We start from the raw sequence: 14,529 nt of genomic DNA on the forward strand, positions 1-14,529 counted from the left end.
AGACTTTAGGGGACTATTGGGCAGGAATGATTGTATTTTGCAATGTGAGAAGGACATGAGATTTGGAGTACCAGGGCAGAATAATATGGCTTAGATATTTGGTCCCTCCAAACCTCATGTTGAAATGTGATCTCCAGTGTTGGAGGTGGGGTCTAGTAGAAGGTAGAGTCATGGTGACAGATCCCTCATGAATGACTTGGTGCCCTCCCCTTGGTAATGAGTGAGCTCTCACTCTTTAGTGAGTTTTCACTCTATTAGTATGAGAGAGCTAGTTGTTTTAAAAAGTCTAGCTCCTCCTCCCCATCTCTTGCTTCCTCTCACCATGTGATACACTGGCTCCCCTGTTGCCTTCCGCCATAAGTGAAGGCTTGCTGTGGCCTCACCCGGAGCAGACGCTGGCAACCACACTTCTTGTTCAGCCTACAGAACCATGAGCCAAACAAGCCTCTTTTCTTTATAAATTATCCAGTCTTGGGTATTCATTTATAGCAACACAAACAGACAAACACAGTCAGTCATGAGCTAACTCAGCAGCTCATGCTTTGAACCACTTTGTTCCTCTTTGGTGCTGCTCCCCCTCCCTCATTTCTTACCCAGATTATTCTGTTGTCATCACTTCTTCATATGAAATACCTGTAGTTATTTGGGTCTAGACTGGGCCTGAGTAGTTACAGCACTCACCTGGAGAACATGACGGATTTTTGCCTTTGGGACTTCTAAGCCCATGGTTAAACATTACACTCTCAGAAGAAAAGGCCTCGATTTATAAGTGACCAGTGGGGCATATTGAATTGGTACCTAGTACTTCCTGTGTTTAAAGGTGAGCTGAACCAGGCCAAGGACAGCAACATGCCATGACCATTTATGTTAGAACTGGCTCCAATATCCTAGTCTCTCAATATCTAAATTCCTCCCCAGCATGGGTGGGGGGCAGGGGGCTTTATCTTGAGAACTCCTTGCTGGTTTCCAACCCATAAATTCTTTTTCTAAATGTAGAATCTGGCCTTTGATGTAGGCAGAAAATACTTTTAAGGGATGGTGTGAGGTACCTGGTTTATACCAACCTGCCACATAAACAAGTTAATCATTGCTTTCTTCAAGGATCATTTGGGGCCATTAACCAGAGGACTGGCTTGTTACCAGGACTTAGCCATCTCTTAGGCCCACAATGAATCAGAGAAGGAATTCATACTAATCCAGAATTGGCTTTTCTTTTCTTGTTTTAGGCTTGGGGGTGGGGGGAAAGCATAAGAAAACCAAGCCTGTCTCCTCACAACCTACATCCTCCAAAAAAAATAACAGTGCATATCCCTGTTACCCAAATGCCATCCAGTTTCTCTATGCTAAGCACAAAGAAAAAGTAAAGCCTAAGAGCATATAGTCCCATAAAATGATAAATATGTGAACCTGATCAGCTGAGAGCAAAAAGGAGGAGGAAGGCACAGTTTGCCTCCTTCTGGGTATGCTATATACCTTTGATGCCCATTTGCTACAGATCTTCACCACCTCCCCGGAATATTCCCTGTCCACAATCTGAATTTGGACATGCCCATCTCACCCACACCCAATTCAGCTAATTGAATAAAGCAGGGTTAGCACATGTGAATGGTCTCAGGAGTTGACAGGAAAAGAGAAGCCAGCAAGGTTGGGGCCATGGCAAACTCGAGAAGAGAAGCAGAATTCAAGTCAGTCAGTGGGGAGTGAGGAGGTGAACAGGGGCAATATTAATTTTTGCCAGATCTTACCATCTTTCAAGAGAACCAAAACAGAGCTATCCTTAGACCCACATGTCTGGGCTCCTGCCTGGCTCTGAGCTTTTAAGACCCTCCCCATCCCCTGCCTCCACCTTTGCCCTCTTGACTATACTGGGGCTATGTCCACCCAGATCCTGCATTCTCCATTCTAGAACCATCTGGACACCTGCACCCTGGAATTCCCTACACAAATGTGCTGAAGAGAGACCCAGGGCCCTTTGAAATGGTGGTACCATGTTGCTGTCCTGGGTCTGGTTCATCTTGCCTTTAAACACAGGAGGCAGCTGATTCCAAGATGGCGAAATAGGAACAGCTCCAGTCTACAGTTCCAGCGTGAGCAACACAGATGGGTGATTTCTGCATTTCCAACTGAGGTACCGGGTTCATCTCACTGGGGCTTGCTGGACAGTGGGTGCAGACCATGGAGTGTGAGCTGAAGCAGGGTGGGGCATTGCCTCACCCAGGAAATGCAAGGGGTCAGGGAATTCCCTTTCCTAGCCAAGAGAAGCCATGACAGATGGTACCTGGAAAATCGGGACACTCTCACCCTAATACTACACTTTTCCAATGGTTTTAGCAAATGGCACACCAGGAGATTATATCCTGTGCCTGGCTTGGAGGGTCCCACGCCCATAGAGCCTTGCTTACTACTAGCACAGCAGTCTGATGTCAAGCTGCCAGGAGGCAGTGAGGCTGGGGGAGGGGCATCTGCCATTGCTGAGGCTTGAGTAGATAAACAAAGCAGCCAGGAAGCTCCAACTGGGTAGAGCCCACTGCAGCTCAAGGAGGCCTGCCTGCCTCTATAGACTCCACCTCTGGGGACAGGGCATAGCTGAACAAAAGGCTGCAGAAACTTCTGCAGACTTAAACGTCCCTGTCTGACAGCTTTGAAGAGAGTAGTGGTTCTCCCAGCACAGAGTTTGAGATCTGAGAACAGACAGACTGCATCCTCAAGTGGATCCCTGACATCTAAGTAGCCTGACTGGGAGACACCTCCCAGTAGAGGCTGACTGACACCTCATACAGCCAGGTGTCCCTCTGAGACAAAGCTTCCAGAGGGAGGATCAGGCAGCAACATTTGCCGTTCTGCAATATTTGCTGTTCTGCAGCCTCCACTGGTGATACCAAATAGGGTCTGGAGTGGACCTCTAGCAAACTCCAACAGACCTGTAGTTGAGGGTCCTGACTGTTAGAAGAAAAACTAACAAACAGAAAGGACATTAACACCAAAACCCCATCTGTACATCACCATCATCAAAGACCAAAGGTAGATAAAACCACAAAGATGGGGAGAAACCACAGCAGAAAAGCAGAACATTCTAAAAATCAGAGCACCTCTTCTCCACCAAGGGAATGCAGCTCCTCACCAGCAACGGAACAAAGCTGGATGGAGAACAACTTTGACAAGTTGACAGAAGTAGGCCTCAGATGATCAGTAATAAACTTCTCCGAGCTAAAGGAGGATGTTAAACCCATTGCAAAGAAGCTAAAAACCTTGAAAAAAGGTTAGATGAATGGCTAACTAGAATAAACAGCATAGAGACAACCTTAAATGACCTGATGGAGCTGAAAACCATGGCACGAGAACTACGTGACACATGCACAAGCTTCAGTAGCTGATTCTATCAAGTGGAAGAAAGGGTATCAGAGACTGAAGATCAAATGAATGAAATGAAGCAAGAAGTCTGAGTAAAAAGAAACGAACAAAGCCTCCAAGAAATATGGGACTCTGTGAAAAGACCAAATCTACGTCTGACTGGTGTACCTGAAAGTAATGGGGAGAATGGAATCAAGTTGGAAAACACTCTGCAAGGTATTATCCATGAGACCTTCCCCAACCTAGCAAGGCAGGCCAACATTCAAATACAGAGAATGCCACAAAGATACTCCTCGAGAAGAGCAACTCCAAGACACACAATTGTCAGATTCACCAAAGTTGAAATGACGGAAAAAATGTTAAGGGAAACCAGAGAGAAAGGTTGGGTTACCCACAAAGGGAAGCCCAACAGACTAACAGCAGATCTCTTGGCAGAAACCCTACAAACCAGAAGAGAGTGGGGGCCAATATTCAACATTCTTAAAGAAAAGAATTTTCAACCCAGAATTTCATATCCAGCCAAACTAAGCTTCATAAGTGAAGGAGAAATAAAATCCTTTACAGACAAGCAAATGCTGAGAGATTTTGTCACCACAAGGCCTGCCTTACAAGAGCTCCTAAAGGAAGCACTAAACATGGAAAGGAACAACCGGTACCAGCCACTGCAAAAACATGCCAAATTGTAAAGACCATTGATGCTAGGAAGAAATTGTATCAACTAATGAGCAAAATAACCAGCTAACATCATAATGACAGGATCAAATTCACACATAACAATATTAACCTTAAATGTAAATGGACTAAATGCTCCAATTAAAAGGTACAGACTGGCAAACTTGATAAAGACTAAAGACGCATCAGTGTGCTCTATTCAGGATATCCATCTCATGTGCAGAGACACACATTGGCTCAAAATATAGGGATAGAGGAAGATCTACCAAGCAAATGGAAAACAAAAAAAAGCAGGAATTGCAATCCTAGTCTCTGATAAAACAGACTTTAAACTAACAAAGATCAAAAGAGACAAAGAAGGCCATTACATAATGGTAAAGGGATCAATTCAACAAGAAGAGCTAACTATCCTAAATATATATGCACCCAATACAGGAGCACCCAGATTCATAAAGCAAGTCCTTAGAGATCAACAAAGAGACTTAGATTCCCACATAATAATAGTGGGAGACTTTAACACCCCACTGTCAACATTAGACAGATCAATGAGACGGAAAGTTAACAAGGATATCCAGGAACTGAACTCAGTTCTGCACCATGCAGACCTAATAGACATCTACAGAACTCTCCACCTCAAATCAACAGAATATACATTATTTTCAGCACCACATTGTACTTATTCCAAAATTGACCACATAGTTGGAAGTAAAGCACTCCTCAGCAAATGTAAAAGAACAGAAATTATAACAAACTGTCTCTCAGACCACAGTGCATCAAATTAGAACTCAGGATTAAGAAACTCACTCAAAACCACTCAAGTACATGGAAACTGAACAACCTGCTCCTGAATGACTACTGGGTACATAACAAAATGAAGGCAGAAATAAAGATGTTCTTTGAAACCAATGAGAACAAAGACACAACATACTAGAATCTCTGGGACACATTAAAGCAGTGTGTAGAGAGAAATTTATAGCACTAAATGCCCACAAGAGAAAGCAGGAAAGACCTAAAATTGATACCCTAACATCACAATTAAAAGAACTAGAAAAGCAAGAGCAAACACATTCAAAAGCTAGCAGAAAACAAGAAATAACTAAGATCAGAGCAGAACTGAAGGAGATAGAGACACAAAAAACCCTTCAAAAAAAAAAAAAATCAATGAATCCAGGAGCTGTTTTTTTTTAAATATCCACAAAATTGATAGACCACTAGCAAGATTAATAAAGAAGAAAAGAGAGAAGAATCAAATAGATACAATAAAAAATGATAAAGGGGATATAACCACCAGTCCCATAGAAATACAAACTACCATCAGAGAATACTATAAACACCTCTACACAAATAAACTAGAAAATCTAGAAGAAATGGATAAATTCCTGGACACATACACCCTCCCAAGACTAAACCAGGAAGAAGCTGAATCCCTGAATAGACCAATAGCAGGCTCTGAAATTGAGGCAATAATTAATAGCCTACCAACCAAAACAAGTCCAGGACCAGGTGGATTCATGACCGAATTCTACCAGAGGTACAAAGTGGAGCTGGTACCATTCCTTCTGAAACTATTCCAATCAATAGAAAAAGAGGGAATCCTCCCTAACTCTTAAGGAAGCAAGAATCATCCTTATACCAAATCCCGGCAGAGATGCAACAAAAAAAGAGAATTTTAGACCAATATCCCTTATGAACATTGATGCAAAAATCCTCAATAAAATACCGACAAACCGAATCCAGCAGCACATCAAAAAGCTTGTCCACCATGATCAAGTGGGCTTCATCCCTGGGATGCAAAACTGGTTCAACATACGCAAATCAATAAACGTAATCCATCACATAAACAGAACCAAAGACAAAAACCACGTGATTATCTCAATAGATGGAGAAAAGGCCTTTGACAAAATTCAACAGCCCTTCATGCTAAAAACTCTCAATAAGTTAGGTATTGATGGAATGTATCTCAAAATAATAAGAGCTATTTATGACAAACCCACAACCAATATCATACTGAATGGGCAAAAACTGGAAGCACTCCCATTGAACACCAGCACAAGACAGGGATGCCCTCTCTCACCATCCTATTCAACATAGTGTTGGAAGTTCTGGCCAGGGCAATCAGGCAGGAGAAAGAAATAAAGGGTATTCAAATTAGGAAAAGAGGAGGTCAAATTGTCCCTGTTTGCAGATGACATGATTGTATATTCAGAAAACCCCATCGTCTCAGCCCAAAATCTCCTTAAGCTGATAAGCAACTTCAGAAGTCTCAGGATACAAAATCAATGTGCAAAAATCACAAGCATTATTATACACCAATAACAGACAAACAGAGAGCCAAATCATGAGTGAACTCCCATTCACAATTGCTTCAAAGAAGACAAAATATCTAGGAATCCAACTTATAAGGGATGTGAAGGACCTCTTCAAGGAGAGCTACAAACCACTGCTCAACAAAATAAAAGAGAACACAAACAAATGGAAGAAGATTCCATGCTCATGGATAGGAAGAATCAGTATCGTGAAAATGGCCATACTGCCCAAGGTAATTTATAGATTCAATGCCATCCCCATCAAGCTATCAATGACTTTCTTCACAGAATTGGAAAAAACTACTTTAAAGTTGATATGGAACGAAAAAGAGCCCGCATTGCCAGGACAATCCTAAGCCAGAAGAACAAAGCTGGAGGCATCATGCTACCTGACTTCAAATTATACTACAAGGCTACAGTAACCAAAGCAGCATGGTACTGGTACCAAAACAGAGATATAGACCAATAGAACAGAACAGAGCCTTCAGAAATAATGCCACACATCTACAACCATCTGATTTTTGACAAACCTGACAAAAACAAGAAATGGGGAAAGGATTCCCTATTTAATAAATAGTGCTGGGAAAACTGTCTAGCCATATGTAGAAAGCTGAAATTGGATCCCTTCCTTACACTTTATACAAAAATTAATTCAAGATGGATTAGAGACTTAAATGTTAGACCTAAAACCATAAAAACCCTAGAAGAAAACCTAGGCATTACCATTCAGGACATAGGCATGGGCAAGGACTTCATGACTAAAACACCAAAAGCAATGGCAACAAAAGCCAAAATAGACAAATGAGGTCTAATTAAACTAAAGAGCTTCTGCACAGCAAAAGAAACTACCATCAGAGTGCACAGGCAACCTACAGAATGGGAGAAAATTTTTTCAATTTATCCATCTGACAAAGGGCTAATATCCAGGAACTACAAAGAACTTAAACAAATTTACAAGGAAAAAACAACCCCATCAAAAAGTGGGTGAAGGATATGAACAGACACTTCTCAAAAGAAGACATTTATGCAGACAACAGATACATGAAAAAATGATTACCATCACTGGCCATCAGAGAAATGCAAATCAAAACCACAATGAGATACCATCTCACACCAGTTAGAATGATGATCATTAAAAAGTCAGGAAACAACAGGTGCTGGAGAGGATGTGGAGAAGCAGGAACACTTTTACACCATTAGTGGGACTGTAAACTAGTTCAACCATTGTGGAAGACATTGTGGCGATTCCTCAAAGATCTAGAACTAGAAATACTATTTGACCCAGCCATCCCATTACTGAGTATATACCCAAAGGATTATACATCATGCTGCTATAAAGACACATTCACATGTATGTTTACTGTGGCGCTATTCACAATAGCAAAGAGTTGGAACCAACCCAAATGTCCATCAATGATAGACTGGATTAAGAAAATGTGGCACATATACACCATGGAATACTATGCAGCCATAAAAAAGGATGAGTTCATGTCCTTTGTAGGCACATGGATGAAGCCGGAAACCATCATTCTCAGCAAACTATCGCAAGGACAGAAAACCAAACACCACATGTTCTCACTCACAGGTGGGAATTGAACAATGAGAACACTTGGACACAGGGTGGGGAACATCACACACTGGGACCTGTCGGGGGGTGGGGGGAGGGGGGAGGGATAGCATTAGGAGATATACCTAATGTAAATGACAAGTTAATGGGTGTAGCACACCAACATGGCACATGTATACATATGTAACAAATCTGCATGCTGTGCACATGTACCCTAGAACTTAAAGTATAATAATAAATAAATAAATAAGTAAATAAGTAAATAAACAAACACAGGAGACACCAGGTACTGATTCAACATGCCCCTTTGTCGACTTACAAATCCAGGCCTTTTCTGTACACCCCCCTTCCAGTAGGGTTGCCGGATAAAACACAGGATACCCATAGAAATTTGAAGAGTTTTTCAGTATAAACATGTCCCAAATATTGCGTTATTTGCTTATATATGCAATTCAAATATAACTCAACATCCTGTTTGCTTGTTTGTTTATTTAGAGACAGGGTTTTGCTCTGTCTCCCAGGTTGAAGTGCAGTGGTGCAATCTCGGCTCACTGCAGCTTTGATCTTCTGGGTTCAAGTGATCCTCCTACTTCAGCCTCCCTAGTACCTGAGACTACAGACACATGCCACCATGCCTGGCTGATTTTTTTTAATAGAGATGGGTTTTCATCTTGTTGCCCAGACTGGTCTCAAACTTCTGGGCTCAAGTGATCTACCTGCCTCAGCCTCCCGAAGTGCTGTGCCCGGCCAACATCCTGTATTTTTATATGCTTAATCTGGCAACCTTATCCCCAGGTCTGTCTTCCTGAGAGAAGACTCACTGATGGCTGATGGGTGACTACTGCAAGGAAGGGGAAGGTTTCTGCAGGCTACAGGATAGAGGCTTCTATCTGTACTATCTTACTGGAAATGTTATGGGGTGGGTCTAACATGGAAAATGGAATCTATAAGCCTAACCTCCCAGGTTTTAGATACTTGACATATGTTTTCAGCAATTCCAAATTCCTTTAAAACACTGTTCAGACCAAACAGTCCACGTAGGTCTTGACCTCTGGCATAAGGTCATTCTACCCATTGCTTAATGGCTGTGTTCCTCTGCATACGACACCCACACTTCAACAATACCTAATTACATACGAAGCCTCAACCACAGTGGGAGGAGAGAAGAGTGAGCACACTGCAGCTTAAGTGAGAGAGACGTGTATTTTGGAGAGGAACATCTACAGGTCAACCTTCCTTAGAGGTGGCATCGACCTGGCAGTGATCATCATGGTATTAGCTCTACAGAGACAAGGGGGCAAGGATATCAACATAAATGGTAGAAGGAGTGGAGGCCACAGAGTAAGAATACTAGAGGTGTCATTCATATTTTACTCTCAAGTCCTCGTTTTGCTGGAGATACGATGGAGCTATGCTCACAGAAGATAAATGACTCTGCCCAAACCCACACTCTTGAATCTAAGTCTACGGATTCCTAGTCCGGCGTTCCTCCTACTAAATCACGTAGGATCCCTTACAGAGGAACACGGAATGCTACTCCTTTTTCATGATTTGAAGGCAACAGCAAACTTGCTTTAAAATTGTGCTTTAAAAAAAAAAAAAAAAAAAAAAAAAGGAGAGAAGAAAGAGGCAGGGGAGGGAGAAAGAAAAGAAACAAGAAATCTCCCTTCCCCCCAACTTCTCTACTTTTGAAAACTAAGAAAAACAAACCACTCCAAGAATATAAAGACATACTCAAAACCAAGAGGGTAACAAGAGCCTAAAAATTGCTAGTTATGCAGGCACTCTTCTTCACTTGAACTTAGGTACTAAATATAGAACCCGAGAGCCCTTAAAACATCTCTAAACTCCTTAACCAATGCAAGTGCCCAATCTCCAAGTTTTCTCCCATTTACCAGGAGCCCCCAGGCTGCAAAGGCCAGGAGAGAAGACAGACTGCTGAGGATGACAGGAAGTGTTCCCCAGTGAGACTAACCTGAACTGGATAAAATATTGCCTGCAGGGTAGGGAGAGTCTCAGTGAAGAAGTGGTCCCAGACTTCAGCCAGAACCTCAATGCGATTTTCACCTACAAGAGGGCGAGAAGATGGGAAGGGAGGAAGAAAGAAAAGAATTTGTCATTATTTGTAGAAGAGGCCAGAAGACAGTTCCACATAAAATGTCTAAGTTGCACATGCTAACAAACTTGCAGCCAGGAGCTATTAAAGCCCAGAGAGCAGAGGTGTGGTACTGCAGGATCTTCATTCCAGGCTAAGACCAACAGAAATTCTCAGGGCAGAAATATATTCCATCTCACAAGGATGCATGCATTGATCTTAGCTCACTGGTCTTACTAATAAGTAATCTAAACTTACCAGTCTTCACTAGTAAGACTCTGAATGGGAGACGCAGCATTAGGTGTGGGGAGGGAAGAGAGCGCATTACTTACATTTGATCTACAAGGTGTTACTATAGTAAATGTAGGACTGGGTGGGAAAATCCAACGGAAAATATGCAAATATGCCTTTCCATCCTCCAATCCAGAAAAGGGAGCTGACATCTTAGAATCACACAGTAACTGTTATCACATGAATGGTTACAACATTATCCAGCACAATGCTAGTTTACTTACCTATAAGATATCTCATGACTAGACTCTAATACCCCCGCTTTACAGGCTCAGAGAGGCCAACTAACTGCCCCAAAGTCACACAGCTCAAAGGCAGAGCTGTGATTCCAGAAACCATGCTCTTGGCCAGGCTAATCCGGGAAGATCATGTGCACCACTATATACTGTTTTGTTTTCTTACTCATTAAGACACTGGGCTTATTCTGGATTTCAGCTGTCAATGGAGAGAGGCAGAAAAAGGATCTGGAAACTGTTTTCTCCACCCACTTCTTTACAGTAACTGGGAGGGCAGCATTCTCTGAAAAGGCCTTCTGCAAAACACAGCACCTGACTCCTGATGCTGTCCCTACTTACTCCCAGGATGAGGAAGCCTAAGCTACAGCCAAGTGTCCCTGCTACCCCAGGCTGGAGCACACAGGTCACCCAATACCATCGGAAGGTTGTGTGAGGAACTCTGCACCTCCAGGAAAGACGGGCCCTGGCAGAGAAGGGCCTGCATAGCAGTTGCTGTTTAATGACCTAGATATCAGAGCTGATATTGGTCACTGCCTCAGCTCATCTCAGGCAAAGAAACTGGGTCAGCCAAGATTAGACACTGAGAGACACGTTTGGCAAGACACTGCCAGTTCCACTGAATAAATCTTGAAAGATTCATTTAGCACCGTCTATTAATTTAATGGGCAATAAAAGCAGTGGCTGGGGAGACAGAATAGAACAAGGGCATGACTAGTAGCCAGCAGGTCCAAAGATGTGCAGATTTTGAAAGGTCAGGGTGAAATTCACAGGGGGAAAATGCAAATCCAGGACACCCTCAACTTTCCTGTGCAAACCACTGATCACACTTTATTGGAACGGTTTATTCACTTCTTCTCTGTCTTGTCACTGGAATGGAAGTGGGAATGGGGCCCTATCTGTCTTGCTCATCACTATATTACTAGTGCTAAGGATGGTGCAGCCACTTCATAAATCAATCTTTTAAAAGCTTTGCTTGAATGGATGGAAAGTGCCAAGTGTATAGATTTTTGCAGATACTGGGACTGGTGAGTGGAAGGAGGTTACCATTTAACTCAAATATGGGACAGTGTAGAACAGGACTTAATAGTTAGCATGAACATTTTCCTTTGCTCCTAGGATAAACAAAACCTGAATAATATGATCTACACAGCCCAGGAGAATCCGTCTCCTCCTTCTGGGTCTTGATCCTCTTCTGTATTCCTGTTGGCCTTTGGGCTCTAATGATCTCTCTTGCAGTCACCCTTCTCTCTCATGCCACAGGGCCTTTGCATGTGCTGGCCCTTCTGCCTTGACTGCTCTTTCTCTCCCTTCTTTACCTAACCTACTTCTCTTGATCTTTCTAGTTGCAGCTTGAACATCACTTCTAGGAGAAAGTCTCTCCCCATTGGTCAAACCACTCTGCTACAGATTGTATTCTTAGTACTTGTCCTGGGTACAGTTTTATACTTGGTGATGATTTGATTCATGTGTGAGCTCCATGAGGGCCTGTAATGCTGTGATGGTTTCTCCGACTCCTGACTCCCCAGCACCTAGCAACGTACTGGCTCATAGTAGATAATCAAATAAACATTTGATTGAAGCAGTCAGTATCCTCTTTCAAATGCAGGCTATGCTGTTTCACTGCAGGGAGGAGGAAGGGGAAGTCTAAAAGGACCATCTCACATACTGGGTCATCCTGGTTCCTAGAACCAAGGTGAACTCCAGCACCTGGATAATGTACCCCACATGGTAAAAGGTGACTCCAGCTTCTCTGTTGATGTCCCTTATCTTAAGCCTTCTACAACCAAGACAAGCAGAGGTCCTCTTGATCTGAAGGAAGGGAATAAGAGAGAACCTTGCAGGTTGGCACTGCTGCCTACTTACTCCCCCTTGCAGTGCCAAGACAGGATGCTCGTTGACACACAACGTAATTCTGCAACCTAGCAGCAGCAAGACGCCTCCCAGGAACCCAGGTCTAATTGCTTGCTGCAAACTTCAGAGAGTAATGGAGGTTTTGGAAAGTGTTCAGAGAAGAACATCAGACAGACACAGACACAGCAACAGGGCAGCCCTGGGGGAGAAAGAGTTAAAGAACACAGGTGCCTTCCCTTCCAGAAACAGCCCATAAGTCAAGGACTTAGCTCCCTGCAAAAAATGAAGGGGGTTGGATGGATGGTTCTAGATGACTGTCCTATACATCTGCCCTCTAATGTAACACAGCAGTTTAGGTCACCAGAAGTATGTGGGTAAGTGTCAGAAACTTCCTAAGACTCAAGGTCACTAAGGCTCTAGAAAAGATGAACTTAACATGGCGTCTTCTGCCCACAAAAGAGCAACAGGTGGGTATGAACAGCCACCTGTCTTTTCTGCAGCAGTAAAGAAGGGGTGTGTATATATAGACATGTAAGTATCTAAGCAGAGATGTCAACAAAGAGGAGTTTGTTCAGTGACTGGACATATCATATTAATTGTTTTCAAACTTTGTTTTATAGCAAGAGAATCCTTTTATTCAAACAGAATTTTTCTTGGAGTTCTAATACATAAAATTAAACAGTAGAGATGCCTGGTTGAAGATGGCAGAGGCCCTTAAAGGCTCCCCACATGCCCATTCACTGTACAGAAAAGGCCCCAACACCAGAACTCTGGGACTAGAAGAGACTCAGAGAGAATACCCCAGGCCTGGTGTTCTCAGGCCACGCCAGGGCAGGGGCATAGAATGTGGGATGAACTTTGTTCATCCTGTCTAGCCCCATTTCTGAGTTTTCACTCTGAGTGTATCTATGATGAGGGTTATTCGGGTGAGAGACATTCAACTTCCCCTTTTAAGGGCACTTGAACCTCTGGTTTTATTCAGTATCTTTTTCATAGAGCTGTTTTTCCACATTTCCAGGAGCTTGTAATAACTCCCCAGATAACATACATACAATTTATGTGACTAGGGACAATGTTTCTTTCCCCTCCCTTTACCAGGCAGTTGTTTCCCACATTTTTGTACTAGCCTGACTCCAAAATGCAAAAGAGGGCCGGGCACAGTGGCTCAGGCCTATAATCCCAGAACTTTGGGAGGCCAAGGCGGTGGATCTTTTGAGGTCAGGAGTTGAGACCAGCCTGGCCAACAAGGTGAAACCCCTACTAAAAATACAAAAATTAGCCAGGCGTGGTGGTAGGTGCCTGTAATCCCAGCTACTCAAGAGGCTGAGGCATGAGAATTGCTTGAACCTGGGAGGTAGAGGTTGCAGTGAGTCAAGATCGCACCATTGCTCTCCAGCCTGGGCCACAGAAGTGAGACTCTGTCTCAAAAAAATACATAAATAAAATGCAAAAGACCCACTAAATTCTTAAGCAAGTCACCTAAGAATAAGCCCCTTCCTTTGACACGTGAGAAGATAAAGCAAATGTAGCATGCACATACAATGGAATATTAGCCTTAAAATAAGAAGGGAATCCTCTCACATGCTACAATGTGAATTTGCGGACCTTATGCTGAATGAAACTAAGCCAGTCACAAAAGGACAAATACCATATGATTCCAATTATAAGACGCCTAGAGTAGTCAAAGCACGGAAACAAAAAATAGGATGGTGGCTGTCGGGGGCTGAGGAAAAGGGGCAAAATGTTGGGAGTTGTTCAATGAACATGGAGTTTCCGTTTTGCAAGATAAAGTTCTAGAGATCTGTTACACAACAATGTGAATATAATTAACACTACTGAACTGTAAAGTACTGCAATTATAAAGAGGGTATATTTTATATTGTGTGGGGTTTTGTCTAACCACAATTTACAATTTTTTTCTAAAGGCCTTGGGTTACTGGGTATTTATAAGTTTGGAAAAAAAAATAATATTATCGATGTATTCAAGGGAAGAATGGCTTCAGCCAATTCTCAAATGTGCAAAGGTTAATTTCTAACCTCTATTCTTCCCAAGGCTTGGTAAGCATTTACTGTATGCCAGACCTCAGAACTTTCTAGCGTCAGTTTCTCCTTTTCCTTCCTACTTTGTCTTTCTAGGAGCCCCTTTCCTGGACACACTAG

At 42.7% G+C, this 14,529-nt stretch overlaps 1 protein-coding gene across 15 annotated transcripts in view; it reads right to left on the reverse strand.

Moving 5' to 3' along the window:
• The window catches only part of LOC105471570 (proline rich 5 like), a 175,472-nt gene that overhangs the window by 23,868 nt on the left and 137,075 nt on the right, over positions 1–14,529 (reverse strand). For all 15 annotated transcript variants that reach the window (XR_011610677.1, XR_011610676.1, XR_011610675.1 and 12 more), the window contains one exon: positions 9,872–9,963. Coding sequence is in view for 10 of the 15 variants with exons in the window: in XM_011724118.3 (XP_011722420.1) it covers positions 9,872–9,963 (92 nt within the window). In the remaining 5 variants the exon portion in view is untranslated. The remainder of the gene's footprint in view (positions 1–9,871; positions 9,964–14,529) is intronic.

The sequence above is a fragment of the Macaca nemestrina genome, chromosome 12 (genome assembly GCF_043159975.1).
Source record: "Macaca nemestrina isolate mMacNem1 chromosome 12, mMacNem.hap1, whole genome shotgun sequence".
NCBI classification, from domain to species: domain Eukaryota; kingdom Metazoa; phylum Chordata; class Mammalia; order Primates; family Cercopithecidae; genus Macaca; species Macaca nemestrina.